Source organism: Chinchilla lanigera, unplaced genomic scaffold (assembly GCF_000276665.1).
Source record: "Chinchilla lanigera isolate Chin_1 unplaced genomic scaffold, ChiLan1.0 scaffold00020, whole genome shotgun sequence".
Lineage (NCBI taxonomy): Eukaryota > Metazoa > Chordata > Mammalia > Rodentia > Chinchillidae > Chinchilla > Chinchilla lanigera.
In genome coordinates, this window is record NW_004955421.1 from 22,077,563 (window position 1) to 22,094,121 (window position 16,559).

Here is a 16,559-nt window from a genome sequence, read left to right on the forward strand (position 1 = left end):
TTTGAGTCAAGTACCGTGTGTCCAGGAGTCAAGGTCCTCTACTCTGACACCTGGCTGGGTTGACAGGATCACAGTTTATAGTCCTTCCCAATTGGGTCGTGGGGAAGAAGATGGGAGAGACATATCAGTACTAGATCTCTGGAGTACAGTATGGGATTTAGGCTGAACTTTTGTTAGAAGTTGAAGAGTCAATTAAAATTGAGCAGTGAGGTTATATCATTCATTAAAACATCTGTTTCTCTGTTGAGAGAACTGTTAGTGAGAAAAGTCATCCATAAAGCATCTCAAAGGACTGAGGCCTAGAGTTTGGGGCATATTTCTTAATAAGAGCGGAAAGTAAGCCAGGCATGGTAGCGCATGCCTGTAAGTTGTCAATTATAAGCAGTAGTCCTTTTTAAAGTTAAGCCTTAGAGGATGTTGTCTCTGGTGAGGAAAAATAGTGGGAACTTTAAGACATAATTTGCACCAGTGCAGCTCTTATTGCTCTCCCAATTTTATCCTTAGTTGCCCATACTTTAGAATTTATTTTGGTCTTTTGAGAGGGAGGCAACATACTTGACCTGGGTGCATGAATATTATAGCATTTAAACAAGGTAAGTTATCTCCTCCCCAGAGGAGATGCTGGACTTTCAAGGATGATCAAAAGGAATTGGGAAAAGAGAAAGCCATCCTAGTTATAGCCTAAAAGACTGTGAGAAGTAGTGAACCACCTCCTCCCCAAGTGTGATGGCTGAGAAAAAGGCCAGGGTTGAAAAGAAGGACTGAAAGGCTAGCTTTGGTGTCCAGCAACAGGCTGGTCTTTTTCCTCTATAGTCATGACTACCCAGCACTTCTCCGTGGAGATGACAGTCCAGCCAGGGGGAGAAGGTAGAGTACTCATGGCCTTTTAGTCTTGCTGGACCAGATGGTAAAATGGGTCTGATCCCTGGTAAGCTGGGTCTGATCCCTAGAGCAAAGGTCCCAGTTTGACTTCTAGTAGTCACCATTGCTTGCAGGACATGGCTTAGAGGCCTCTTGTTATGACAAGAGAGATTATCACAATCCCTCTTAAAATGGCTTGGTTTCCCACAGCTGTATCAACTGGGTTTAGTTGATGAGCTTTTCTTTGGAGTCCCGGGAGTCACACCCAGAATTTATTCCCTTCAAAACTATAACCAAGGCAGCTGCTTGGCCTCTTTTCAGTCTTGATTACAAAATATTAAAGACAACAGTTACTAGAACATCGAGTGAGCTACCTGGGTAACTTTCCCTTAATGTCAGAGGATGGTTAATAAGTTTATCTTTAAGAATAATCTGTATTTTTATTGAACGAGGGTGCAGAGATATATACTTCACCATGGTTTTCATCTTCTGCCTGATTAATCATTGACAGTTTAAGAAAATTGAAGGGCTTAGTTTTCATCCTTTTCAGGCCTTTACGGATACAAGTTTGGAAATGTTTCTCCTATTTTAATCTCCTACCTGGTTGGTAATCTAGTAGGGAACTTTTATAGGGACTGCCTGGACTCCTAAAGGAGCTGGCTGTTACTCTTGCTGTCTCTCTTGGTCTTTTAAAATGAACAGAGGCCAGGGATATAGCTCAGCGGCACAGTATCTGCCCGGCAAGCATGAAATCTTAAGTTCAATTCCTGGTAGCAAAAAATAATAATAAAATAAAGTGAACAATACGACATTTGTCTCCAAAAGTAGTAACAGCATTTAATACTGCCTGTTTCTCACTAGAAGTCAAAGTTTGATTTAAAGGCAACATTACATCTTTCCAGTCCAGTTCAGAGGTCTGAGAAGACCTCAATGTACCTATAAGGGTTATCTGAAAACTTTCCCAGAGCTTGTTTGATCTCTTTGAAGACCCTGAGAGCAAAGATCACATGGATGTGGGTAGGGCCAAATTTTCCACCTCTTGTAAGGAATATTGCTCTTGAGGATCTCTAACAAAACCAGCTCGAGTTGGATATAACCCAGCAGAGGCTTTAATTAGGGTCCATTTAGAAGTCTCATCCTTAGGGTACAGGGGAGGGAAGGTCATGAGTAAATGCGTCAGGTTGAGGGTTAAGTACTAGAGACACTCTGGTTTTGCAGTGGCTTACATCTGCATTTTGAGCACAAGTCAGGATTGTCTCTTAAGGCAAAGAAAGTCTGAAGACAGGATATCTATGAACATTTACCCTCTTTTTTGTAGAACAACTGTAGTTGTAATATAATATTCTAATCAGTATTTCCCTTGTCTTTCCAGTGTCTCTCCAGGGGTTCACCAGGCTATGCATGGGTACAGAAAGATTGAATGGCATTTTCTCAAAGAGTCTGAAGGTCAAACAGTTTTCAGTGGTTAAGAATACACACCAGAGGAATAAGAGAATTTGACACTGAGTTGCCCTTGTGATAAACAAAGAGAAGAGAAGGTCTCCCTTTTTAATCCTTCTTGTTCTTTGTATGCCTTTAGGGCATCCCTTGAGGTTTCCTGCTCTGAGCAAGTCACTCATTGAGGAGTGATCAGTTAGAGGGAACAATCCTCTGTTCCCAGTACACACACACACTTTTTCTGAGTTGCCCATGTCTGTTTTTGAAACTCACATTTTATACTCCAGAGCATGTTCGTAAAAACAAATACCTACTGTTGATTCTCACTATAACAGCCTTGTTTAAGAAGGGAAACATTGCCAGAGAAAAATTTAAATCAGTGATCAAGACACATGAATGACTGCTTTCTACCTTGGGGATGGGGGCAGATTGGAGGTACTCCTTCAAACTAGTGGTTAGGGCTTGTAAATATGTGTGCTTTTTTTAGAGATACCTTCCAACATTGTCACCTAGAGTTTGCTTCTTTGCTGTGGTGTCTCAGGATGGAGTTTTTTATGGCCGTCCTGCTTGTTGCAGGAGAAACCAGCTCAAGACACTGGACAGGCCACATCCTTATAACCTGTCTTCCTGCATAAGCATGATTTTTGAGTCCCTTCTTACCCAGAAATGGAGGTATGCAGTCTATAAAGGAATGCCTAACTTTGGTGTCCTTAAAGATGAGTGGTCTTTTCCTAAGGATTTAGGAGCTTCCAATTGAGAAAAAAAAAAAGATTCTCAGAATTGTAAAGAGAACACACAAAAAAATTCCTGGTACTAATAACAACCATCTCAACAGAGGTACACTGACAAAACCTGTGCCATAGACCCCAACTGAATTAGATGCCTGAGAGCAGGGACAGCAAGCCAGACATTTTCAAAGAGCTATCTGTGAGACCAAGCCATCTTGTAACTGCCAGACAAGTCAAGGAAGGAATAAAAGGCCCAGTTTCCAAAATAAAAATATTCCATTCAAAGAAACCAAAATATAAGAGACATCACAATGTATCCATACTCTCAACTTAAACCTGTTACTATTTTGACAAAAAAAAAAAGACAAGGCAAAAATAACTGACAAAGGATAACAATTTTTGATCGCCTAAGCAAATCACAATCCAGTTGAGATACCCTAAAGGCATGCCATGAGCTGGAAAAAACAAACTCTTACCTTCTTCAGAAGATCTGTGAGGACTCCACTCTGTGACAGGAAAAATAACTCCCAATCTGTTAGATGTGCTTGGTTCTTATTTCCTGGATATTGAAAAATGAATTGTGAGATTAAAGGAGGTTAAGATTAGAAAAGGTTCATTATTGAGAACAAGCTCCTGAGAGACAGAAGTCCTAAAAGGTGATCATCACTGAGGCTCTTTCTCCAAAAATATTTTATATACCAGAATCACGGCATATGTGCAATGTGGGTCAAACTACAGTTAACATTAGGATTATAAGTATAATTGTGGAAAACAGGATACTGAGTTTTTCAATGGCCAAGGGAACAAGTGCGTTCTGGAAAGCTGGAGAAAGATTTTTATTTGGCCATCCTGGCTCAGAGAAGCTCAAGCTTTGTGACTTCTAAGCCCCGAAGATAGTGTCACATAGGTCTTTATTAAATTTGGGGGTTGGGGATTGAGCTCAAACAAAGGCAGTTATTCAGAAATGACAGGTTTATAACTAGCCATCAGGCCTGCCTCACTCAGGTTGGGAATGTAACCCAAAAGGGAAGTGGGGGCAGGCACCACAAGGTAGGGGAAGGAGAAGGAACTGCTGTGGAGAACTTTGAAACCCCTCATATCAAAGGGTAGCCTTGGGCTGAAATGTGCTCTCCACAAACTACTGTGCTCCTTGGAGACAGAGGATCACTCTTTAAGGTACACTAATTTCTTCTTCTTAGTCACTTAGCTAATATTGTATTGATCCAGTAGGGAAGCAAGGCATATGACAAGAGAATATGACTAGCATCATTAACGTTACTTATCTGCAATTTTTAACATTGAAAGAAAAAAGTGTTCTCACAAAGGTATGGGAGACTGGGTCCAGATGTTTTGGTTACCGACCTATGCATCTGTTGCCCAGTTCGACTCACTAGATAGGTAGGTGGTGCTAGTTAGACTGTCATCTCAAGCTGCTGTTTATCTGCAAGGAGGCTTACAGACTTAGGTGTCAGTCTCCACCTGGAGAACTAACACTCTTCAGATTTGCTTCCAGCCACCATTTTGATGTGTTTTCATCTTTTGCACTGATACTCTCAGGGGACCAATCCCTGGCTGACTCCCTGTTGACTTCTATCTGACTCTACGTCTATAGCAAACTCACCAACATTAGCCAAGTAGCTTCATGGTCATTGGGTACAGAAGGCTCTTGCTTGTACTTGTCAGAATCCAGGAAAGGGAAAGGAAGCAGTTACGGTTATTATCTTGGCCAAAGTTATTTCTAAAAAAATTCTTAAGGATAGTTCAATAATATCAGAATGTGCTTTCGGTTTACAGGCCATGTTGCATTACAATAAATTACCTTTTTCTAAGCCACCGGTAACTAAAACTTCTATAGGAATCTGCAGAGTAACACAAGCATTTTTATTCTTGAGCAGTTTACAACAGAGCTCCTCAAACACATCACCAGCATCTCTAACCAAACTTTTGTTGTGAACAAATGGTTTAAGAACCTTCAACTATATATTGGCTCACAAAGAAGCCTCAGAGTGACTTGAAATCTCAAAGGCTAACATAATTCTAGATGGCACTAAAACCTTGCTTCCCATCATCGAGTAAAAGTGGTTAATATGAAGAGAAAGAGAAAGAAAATAAAAAAACAAACAAACATGCAAAAAACAAAAAACAACCAAAACAAATGAGTACTCCATGCTGGGAACATTTTTCTACCTGTCACCTCCTTTCAGTGCCCCCAAATGACCACAAATGGTGAAGGTGTTTTCCTTACCCCAAAAGGCACTGATGACCACTTACTGGCCCAAAATGATCTGCCTTAAGTCCAAAATGGACCCAAACAGTGAAGGTCCTTTCCCCACCCAAATGGCTCTGCCAAATGATGTATGAGAATGTCTAAACTGTGGAGACAGTAGATCTCCAGCGTGCATTTTCCAAGAGGAAACCATATGGAACTCATCATCTCCTAAAATAACCTTTTCACTTTTACCAGAAAAAGCATTTATAGGCAGCTGTGCCATGATCAGGAAATGAGGTAGAATTCTGTGTCAGAAGTGTCCCCAGCAGCTGCTGGAATATCCCTGGACTCTGACCATGGGTACAGCTAACCAGGTCACTGTCAGGATGCATGCCTAGGAGCAGATGTTACATCCCTTCTTGGTTAATAAACTGTTACCAGCCACTTAGGCTCATGCTCAGGTTCATCTGCTGGTCACTGACCAAATTAAAGGAGGTCATGTATTGGGTAAAAGATAAAAAGAATGTAAACTAGTCCAAACTAGCTCTGGAGACATAAAGGGGCCTATTTGTCTCAAATCACCATCCCTGCCTTTGGAAGGAACAGAAGCAAGAGGAAGCACAGAAAGATAATGCAAATCTGCACACTTGCTTTATCACTTTTAGCCATCTTTAACTCATTATCCTTTTTCTTGTGGAGAAGAAACTAGACTCCAGGCTTAAAAAAAAAAAGCCAGGTGTGGCGGTGCATGCTTGTAATCCTAGCACTGAGGAGGCTGTAGCAGGAGGGCTGTATGCCTGTAAAAATTGTATACATGAATGCTTAGTGTTCATCAAAGCTAAGAGGAAGAAAAGATTCAAATGTCCATCAATTAATGAATTTAAATGTATGCTATTCATGAAAAAGTATATTAGTCACCCATAAAAAATGAGTTTGTGATAAATGCTACAATATGGATTAATCTTGAAAATGTCATGGTAAAGAAAACAGACACAGAGACAATATTGAATAATCTACTTATACAAAATGGCCAGAATATAAAAATCTAGAGAGTGGACAGTAAATTAGCAGTACATAGAGTTTGAGGGATGTGGAGAAACTGGCAAAGAATTTGAAGTGCTACTTACTGTGGAACTAATAATGAACAAAAGGAGAAAAGCAGGAAAGACAAGGGCATGAGAGCAAGAAATGGAAGCAGCGAGGAAGAAAGAATAAAAGGAAGAAAGAATAAGAGAAAAAAGGAAGAAAAAAAGGAAGCAAGGTAGTAACTAAACAGAAATGTTGGGAGAGTGGGAAGGAGAGATGACAGATAGATGGGAGAAAAGACAGAAACATACAGGCTAATGTGCTTCTATTTATTACATCCCTAGACACAAAACTGGAGGTGGGTCTTGATGGGGAAGGCTTGCTTTCTTTCATCTTCTGATCCTTGTTTCTGAGGAAGAATGATCTTGTAGGTCACACTGTTTAATCAGTAAGTCTGCTTTGAGATATTTCAGAATTTGAGTAAGAAGTAAACAACAAACAAAGAGCCAGAATTTTTTTTATGGAAAAAAGGTAAAACAAAATTTCATAACAAAATAAAAGAATAACAGTAGTTAATACATTGCATGTTTTTATCTTTAAAGTAGTTGCTCACAGTATAAGATATGGGCATGAAAATTTCCCCAATTTGTATTAGCACAAACCTTCCTTTTTAATGAACTAAGAGATACTAATAGTATAACTGACTTCATTTTTCCCTTCCCCCATCCGCTAAGGGATGGATAAAAGTGATGTATTTTTTACAGTAGAGTACTACTCAGCTGTGAAGAAGGTTAAACTTGAGTTCAATGTTAACTCTCGTTGGATTGTTCCTTTAAGTGCTGTGTTGAGACCTTCTTTGTCTCTTCTAGTCAGTTTTATCTTGAAGTTTACCTTGTCTGATATTAGAATTGCTACCCCTGCTTGTTTTTGGAGTCTTGGTGCATGAAATGTTCTTTTCTGTCCTTTAATTTTTAGTCTGTGAATCTTTTGTAATTGGATGAGTTTCTTGAATGTGAGAGATTGTTGGGTTCTTCCCATTCATGACAGTATGTATTAACATGGAGATCATTAAATGAAATACTCCAAGCATAAAAATGACGAAATTTGTATCAAGCACCTACAATAGTCCAGTAATCAGAAGCAGAAAGTTTAATGGTGGTTGACGTGTATGAGGGTTTGAAAACTGTGAGGTTAATGAAAAGGTGCAATGTATACACAGATTCTGGAAGTTTGGTAACTGTGGTGAGTGTTACACTACCCTACATAGGTTTGGAATTGCTAACTGTAGCTTTTAATGTTTTCACCCTATATTCAAAAATAACTATTAGCTGATAGATATGCTAACTAGATAGGTTATGACAATTACTTCTCCATGTAGACATATATTTACACATTTAATTGTACAATTTCAATATGTACAATTTTACTTGACCATTTTACCTCAATGAAATGAATTTAAAATTGTCAAATTAGGGAAATTTAAAATAACTATGGCTATAAATGTGTTTAAAAATTCAACCATTTATAGTTCACAATTTTGAAGGCTAATAAATCTAAGATCAAGGAATACACAATTTAAATATCTAGTGTCGTATGGATGGTCTAGCTCTGTCCTCACATAGCCAGAAGGATTTTGGTCTCTTACATGTGCATGTATCTCAGATATTAAGGGTTCTGACCTCATGGCTGTATTCATTCCCAGTGTCTCCACCATGTTGGGGATTAGGACTTAACACATGAAATTTGGGAAAGCTTAGCCATTCTGAGCATGTCAGTTCCATAAAGAAGTACTGTATGTTGAGCAGTGTTAGGCATTGTTTATGACTTAATGTTTCCTCAAGATTCCTGTGCTAATTTGTAATCCACACTGAGAAGTTATAGGGATTAGAAATTTAGCTATTTTGTTTAGACTTTAGAAAAATAATGCAACTCTGTTATAAAACAAATGAGATACAAATATCAGAAGATTGTGCATAACAAATGTTAAAAGGTCAATGACAGAAGCAGTTATTGTTCCCATTTCATGAGTGACTTTTTGAGGTCAACAGGCCCTTGAGCTTTTTGTGTTTACTTCCCCAAACCACAGGCAAGTATCACTTGGGATGGAAGAAAGTTGAAGAGACAGATTAAGATGTCATCACAGGAAATGAGTAGTGTCACCATCGTATGATGCCAAGAGTCCATCTTATAGTCATAGGCCCATGTAATGTCTTTCCTAAATCATTTCCTCTCCCTTCTCCCCATTTCTTCTCCAAAGTGAATATAAGTTTTAGTAGTGGCTTCCCTCCTCACTTACCTCCAATATCTGACTGCTAGTGAGCCCATTCCACTAAGTTCTGCACCAACAAATTTCATACTCTCAAAAAGAAATACCCCTGCCTTATCTTTTTTTTTTTTTTTTTTTTTGTACCAGGAATTGAACTCATAACCTCACACTTTGCAGGCAGGCGTTATGCCACTGAGCTATATCTCCAGCCCAACCCCTGCCTTATCATTTTCCACCTTCAGCCACTTCTTCACTGTCTATTGTAGTTCTGTCCTCATTGGTCTTTTGCTCTGCAACACTCAAAATGTACCATGGGATTGGATGAGATAACATTTCATTTCTCTAGCTCTTCTATGTATTCATTACTTGCTTGCATTCTGTGTGTGTAGATAGATAGATAGGTATAGGTATCAACATAGATATAGATAGATAAATATATAGAGAGATTTTTTTTTTTGTCTTTTTGAGACGGTCTCACTATGAAGTTCAGGCTGGCCTTGGTCTCACTTTGTAGTCCAGGCTGGTCTCAAACTTGCAACCATCCTCCTACCTGAGCCTCTCGAGTGCTAGGACTACAGGTGTGCACCACCACTCCTGGCCCGAATTGTGTATATTTTTAACACTAGAATTATTCCTCTTACAACCACATCAAAGTTTCAAGCCTGTATTCCTGGAAAAGCTTGTTGTGCTGGCTTTCCTGATATGAATTCAGTTGTTCTCATCAGAAGAGCTCGGGTTCTCACTGTTGCTGAGGATGGCTGCAGTTCTTTTTGGAGGAACTCTGATCCTTATGAATGTCATCTCTTGGTTCCAGTGCAGATCCTTCAACCTCCTGGCACAGATCCTTCATCCTGTTGGTGCAGACTTTCTAGTTTCCACCACTGACCTTTGGTCTTTCCTGCTGCAGATCCTTTATACAGACTTACAAATACAAATAAAACAGGTAACCAGCAGAATAGTATTCTCATTCCACTATTGCTTTAGCAATAAATTCCAAAGTGCCATCAAAATTTCTGTGTGACATGTTCATATGGATGGAGAATAAGTAGTTAATCACCAAGATATGAAGTAAACATTTGGAGGACTCTGCCTCATTTCAGCTTTTTATAAGTAGAGTTGAGATGTTTCATGTTGTGAATCTGACTCTTCTTCTGAAAATATATGTCTGATGATTTAGGAGACAGTGACTTTTGAGGATGTGGCTGTGAACTTCACCATGGAGGAGTGGGCTTTGCTGGATCTATCCCAAAAGAAGCTCTACAGAGATGTGATGTGGGAAAACTTTAGGAATGTGGCTGCTATAGGTAAGGAATAAATCACTTTCTCATTTATGTAATCAGACAGCACTAGTTATTGTGTATCAGTGCACTTTCCTTTATTGGAATGTGGAAACATTTTCATGAATCTTCCAGGCTTAGTCACATTGTACTATGACTCTAATGAATGTTAATTTTTATGTAACGTAGTAACTCATCATTACATTTCTGTTTCTACACTTTAGGAAGAAATTGGGATGACCAACAAATTGAAGATGAGTATAAAAATTGCAGGAGAAACGGAAGGTAATTTGCACTCACAAGAATAATGTTCCTTAAAACTCAGTATATGAGTAGAAATATTAAAATCAAGCATACTCTACAAGTAAAGCCATGTTCATATTTCTTTAATCTCAAAAGATTTCTCAAAAGATGTATACATATTGAGTATATATAACCTGACATTTAAATATTTAATATATTCCAGTATCTAAACCTTAGGAAGTACTGGTATTATGCTGCAAGTGACATTATCTAATGTATCAGGAAAAACAAGTTGTTTTCCATGCTCAAGATCGTAAAAATGTTGTATGAAACTGTGTGTTGTGTTTAGGCATTGACTGTTGCTGTATATAAAACAAATTTGTGTTTAGACTGGAAGCTGTGTTCAGGATATTTAAATATATGCACATATGAGTATTTTTAAAGACCAGTTTCATATCAAACATGTTATGTAAGGAATGCTATATGTATTTAAATATGGTATGCATATGCAGTATTTCCAAAATTGCTAACCTCATAGAAGTATTCAAAATCCAAATGAATAGCACTATTTTTGTTTGTTTTTTGGGTTTTTTTAGTCTTTTTGAGACAGGGTCTCACTATGGAGTTCAGACTGGCCTTGTGTTTACTTTGTAGCCCAGGCTGGTCTCGAACTCACAATGATCCTCCTGCGTCAGCCTCCCAAGTGCTGGGATTACAGGCATGTGCCACAATAGCACTGTTTTGATGATAAGTGTTTTCAAGCAATCTTCCAAAGCACTCATGCATTCAAATTCCAAAATATTATAATGTACATTTCTATATTGTTGGTGGGAATAAATGTGTGTAAAAGTTCCTTTAAAAAGACAAAATAGAAATTCCATTAATTCTGCTAGGTATATAACCCCCAAAGTTAAAGTAATCATATTATACCGATATATGTATACCCATGTTTATAGCAGCACAACTTATAATAGCTAACTGCTGAAAACAGCTTAAATGCCCATTCACAGATGAGTAGATTAAGGAAACATGAAATAGCCAGGTATTTGAAGAAGGTTGAGGCAACAAAATTATACATTCATGCTCAGCCTGACAAATTTAATGATTGATCACTCTGTCTCAAAATAAAAAATAAATAAGACTTCGAGTGCAGCTTAGTATGAAAAACCTGAGTTCAGTCTCCAGCACTGAAAAAAATGTGGCATGTATACTTTATAGAATAGTATTCAGCCATAAAGGACAATGACATGATGTCACTTTATGCAAAAATGAGTGGATCTGGAGCCCTTAATATTAAGTTAAATAAGTCAAACACAGAAATTTCAATTTGTCATGCTATATTTTATATGAGAAGCCCAAAATAGGAATTAAGGACTAAGATAAAGAAGAGATGGTAGAAAAGAGAGAAGCAGGAATTTTGGCGAAGGGTGACTAGCCTTAGTGGAAGGGGGAGGTGTTAAAGTCATGGAAGAAAGGGTATCAAAAATAACATGGTGTATATAGATGTACCAGTTCTTCAAAATGAATGTATTATGTATGGCAAACATGACTATTATAAACTCCCAAGTGAACTGCTACTCTCTTGTTAAAAGCTGTTTTCACAACATCATCCAGAGTATACAGTGAATTTATGATCAAATATTCCAGAAGGCGTCAAACTTGATCTCCTCCTGGTAAACCATTAATAAGAAGATACTTTTATTAATGTGATTGGTTATTTTGTTATCTTTATTCTTTTATAGAAGTGAAGAGGAAGGGAAATGCCATCAATATAAATTATGTCAAAAACATGGAGAAATGGTTTTTTGGACTACAGATACTAATGTGCACATGAGAGCAGTTGGTACCAAACCAGGTGAAAGTCTTGCTTGTACAAAGCCCCTGGTTAATCATTCATTGTCTGGTATGCCCATTATGGCTCACAGTGGACTTGAATCCTATCAGGGATTTGAAGAGAAGCTCTCTAACGGTAACAAACATGGAAAAACCTCCACTGACTTCCAGTCCTTTCAGAAGGATACCAAGACAAATCCTGGCGATAAACTCTATGAATATAAGCAGTGTGGAAGATCGTACTCTGAAGGCACTGAAGGAAGTAACACTGATCAGAAACCCTTTGTATATAAGCAAGATGTAAAAGCCTTCAGTGCACCAAACTATGTTCAAATCTGTGGAAGAAATCACAGTGAAGTGAATACCTATGTATGTATACAATGTGGAAAAGCTTTTAATTCTCTCCATGATATCCAGGTACATGAAAGAGCTCACACTGGAGAAAAACCCTATGTATGTAAGCAGTGTGGGAAAGCTTTCAGCACACACAGTCATTGTCAAAGACATGAAAGAACTCACACTGGGGAGAAACCCTATGTGTGTAATCAATGTGGGAAAGCTTTCAGAACACACAGTAATTGTCAGATACATGAAAGAACTCACACTGGGGAGAAGCCCTATGTTTGTAAGCAATGTGGGAAAGCCTTCAGCAGGCAAGACAATTGTCAAACACATGAAAGAACTCACACTGGGGAAAGACCCTATGTATGTAAGGAATGTGGGAAAGCTTTCAGAACATACAGCCATTGTCAAAAGCATGAAAGAACTCACACTGGAGAGAAGCCCTATGTATGCAGGCAATGTGGGAAAGCCTTCAGCAGACAAGGTAATTGTCAAAAACATGAAAAACTTCACACTGGGGAGAAGCCTTATATATGTAAACAGTGTGGAAAAGCTTTCAGCACACTTGGTAATTGTCAAATACATGAAAGAACTCATACTGGGGAGAAACCCTATATATGTAAGCAATGTGGGAAAGCTTTCAGGACACATGGTAATTGTCAAATACATGAAAGAACTCACACCGGCGAAAAGCCTTATGTATGTAAGCAGTGTGGGAAAGCTTTCAGCAGACGCTGTACTTACCAAAAACATGAAAGAATTCACAACAGGTTGAATCCCTATGTAAGTAACCAATGTGGGAAAACTTTCAACACACATGGAAATTGTCAAATAAATGAAGGCCTTACATTGGGTAGAAATGTTGTATATGTAACAATATGGCAGTGCATTCAGTACACAGGGGTATTGTCAAATACATGAAAGAAATTACACTGGTGAGGAACTGTATGTATATAAGCCTTCATTTACTCCAGTAATCATCATGCATATTGTAAAAGTAAAAAAAAAAAAAGTTGACTTGAATATATAAAGTGATTGCACTGACACAAAAAGACTCATAGTAGAGGCAAACCCTTTCTTTGTAACCAGTATAAAGTTTCTCAGTACAAACAGATATTATTACATATAGAATCTGAACATAAGTGAGCAATGTAGGAAAGGTTTTTGATTTTTTCAACACATTCAAGTTGCTTCTGAGGGCTGGGGATATAGCTCAGTGGCACAGTGCCGCCTGGCAAGTGCAGGGTCCTGGGTTTGATTCCTGGTACCAAAAAAACCAAATTGCATGTAAAAGGATTGACATAAAGAAGGAGCCATATGTATATAATCAGTGTAGGAAACCCATTTTTTCCACTTAACTTGAAGTGCAGGAAGAACTCACAGTATAGAAAAACCCTAGGTTGATAATGTGAAGAAGGATTCTGTGATTCCATATACTCAGAAAATGTGCACAAACTCACAAGGAGCATCAGTATAAATACAGAATGTGAGAAGTCTTCATTTTTGCATGAATTTTCATGCAAACATGGAATTGCATAGTGAAGAAACTCATATCAAGGTATATTTTCTGGGAACACCTCCATAGCCATCTTGGGGTTACTGATATTGCAAATGAACACAACATTGTGATAAACCATTAATATAAGTGGGGTATATAGTTGTTCAGTTGTTCTACATGTGAAATGCATATTGGGTCAAAACCCTGTGAATATACAAAATTCTCAATTATAGTTTATATTTTAAAATCCTTTAAACATTTCTCATGTATTGCAAAGCTATACAAGTAAGTTGTATAAAAACAGGATGTGAATTATTTTTCCAGAAAGTACACAACTAGAAATATCTTAAAATATTAACATAATTAACTCACCCTTGAAATATATCTCTGGATTACATATTTCTAAGTCTACTTTTAATAATAAATGCGTCAATGTAACTATGTTCTCACATGCAGTAGTGTGGGAGTTTCATGCTATCTTTTCATTAGACTAACTGATAAATCAGCCTTTATTTTGCACCATGTTAGATGCACAAGTGAATTGAAATGTACTTCTTTTTTTTTTTTTTAGTTTTTCTCCGGTACCGGGAACCGAACTCACGACCTTGCGCTTGCCAGGCAGGCGCTTTGCCGCTGAGCTAAATCCCCAGCCCCAATGAATTTTTTTTTTTTTTTTGGGAATGTATTTCTTATGTGCCTATAGGTTACTGTTTTTATAGATCATTTTTTGTCTCCTTTGTTATGTTGCTTTTCAGGTTTGTTTGTAGAAACTGTGGCACAATATAGCCCAGACACTGAAATTTGCTGATCATTAAAATTTTACCAATAGCTTCTATGTATTTAAATTTTTGATGCATATAGTCCATTTTGCCATTTTTCTAATGAAGGTATTTTTAATTGGATAGTATTTTGTAATTATAGTGTATATTTTCAAAAAAATTTGTACATGTGTTTTACATAGTTTTACTGTTTTCAGACAATTTGTAGATTAGCAAATACTATGTTTTCCATAATCTGAGAAAATATCTGTATATATCCCAATATAATTACAGATTATATGCAGTACATAATTTTGCCTGTTTTTTCTCTGATACAAGAGCCATTATAATGGGTATAAAATTTTAGGGTTTCATAAAAATTTTGCTGTTTGTATTCCCATGATTTATTGTGGTGGTCATCATACCAAAAATATACAGCTGTGAGTCCCCCAACTGCCACAGAGCAGCAGAGCCATATCTTTTCTCAAATAAGATATAATGAATTGTAGTAATTAATCTTTCCACAAATTATACATGGTGGTATGACAGAATATTCTCAAAGGAATTTTTGGCAGTCTTGAAATTTGGGGAAATTTCTATTCATCATAATGAAAAAAAATCTTTATTCCTTGATATTGTGAGTACCATTCAGTCATCAGAACTTAATCTTTTACCTGGGAATCTCAAATCAGCTTAGTAAAAGACATAATAGACTAATTTTTGTGATTAAGATTGTGTTCTGATTTACAACTCTAAGATAAATTTATACAGTATCTTTTTGGTTACCAACAATAAGAACCCCTATCGGTTTCATGATTGAAGGAAGTGATATATATACCTTCAACCATATAAAGATTTGTGCAGTCTCTGAGTCCATCTCTAGTATCTTTGCCTTGTTTTTGCCTTTTTACTGCCTAACACTGAAGTATTTTGTAAAATATTCTGTATTGTTTTCCCCGTGAATACAATGGCTGCTCAGTTTCCCATGGGGTTACATTCTGATGAGTCCATCCTAAGGTGAAAACATAAGTGACAAATGCATTAAGTATCTAATGTGAATATACCTTATCCTGACCTAACTATGCTTATACAATTAGCCATATGGTAGGCGATATCATCAAACATTTTGTCTTTTTTATGAGATATAGAGAACATCTCATGTAATTCATAAAATAAACTGCCTTGCAGAGTACTGTATTTTTATAGTCTTGAATATGTGGCTGCTTTTACTGTAGTTCACGTCTGTTTCTTACCGTCATCGTCAATTTGCATAGTGCATACTGCTATTCCAGCCAGAGAGAGAACAGTAAAATAAGACATTTTATGCTGAGCTTATGTATTTGCTACCATCTTAGAATCAAAAAATCTTGCTGATACTGGTAGATCATACCTGTTATCAAACCCACTCAAGTAGCAAACCTGGAACAGCATTGCAAGATTAAAGCTAGCCTGGGCAACTTAGTGTGACCTAATCTCAAACTAAATAATGAAAAGCCTGCTGATGCGGTTCAGTATACTCTTTGTTTTTTAATAGTGTACAATAAAAGTCTGTTTAGTTTATTTCTGTAGTTTTATTTTACTCACTACTTATATGATTACATAATTGTTAGAATTGCATTTCATCATTGCTCCTACTCCAAATTTTTCCTTCTATCTGACAAAGTCAAGCACAGAGAACATAGGTGTTCACCAACCCCACAAACCTCAGTGATGTTTTTCTTCCATGGTGATTGGCACATTTGCAGGTATCCATCACCATGTCACAAATATGAAATTCAGAACTGCTGTATATGATTAATGTTGTTATGCATCTTAGAGACAATTAAGCTTACAGTTGCAAAATTCTATTGGAATAAATACACCAGGTGGATTGCAGCTTATGGCAATAAATGTCCACATCCAAGAAAGAGTGAGTCCACATAACCTAATTATGCACCTAAACGTCCTGGAAAAATGAGCACAATCCATATCTGAAACTAGTACAAAGAAGAAAATTATTAAGATCAAAGCAGAAATTAAATGGAGACTAACAATAAAAAACACCACATGAGCATCTGAGTTGAAGCAGAAAAAGCCTTTGA

General features: G+C 37.3%; 1 protein-coding gene across 4 annotated transcripts in view; it reads left to right on the plus strand.

Moving 5' to 3' along the window:
• The window catches only part of LOC102022087 (zinc finger protein OZF-like), a 51,320-nt gene extending 35,645 nt beyond the window's left edge, over positions 1 to 15,675 (plus strand). For 3 of the 4 annotated variants that reach the window (XM_013513779.1, XM_013513780.1, XM_013513781.1), the window contains exons 3-5: positions 9,705 to 9,831; positions 10,029 to 10,089; positions 11,790 to 15,675. In XM_013513779.1, the coding sequence (XP_013369233.1) occupies positions 9,705 to 9,831; positions 10,029 to 10,089; positions 11,790 to 13,143 (1,542 nt within the window). In that variant the 3' untranslated portion in view covers positions 13,144 to 15,675. Of the gene's footprint in view, positions 1 to 9,161; positions 9,471 to 9,704; positions 9,832 to 10,028; positions 10,090 to 11,789 lie in introns of those variants that run through there. The other variant, XM_013513778.1, reaches the window with a different exon arrangement.
• The last annotated feature ends 884 nt before the right edge of the window (positions 15,676 to 16,559 follow it).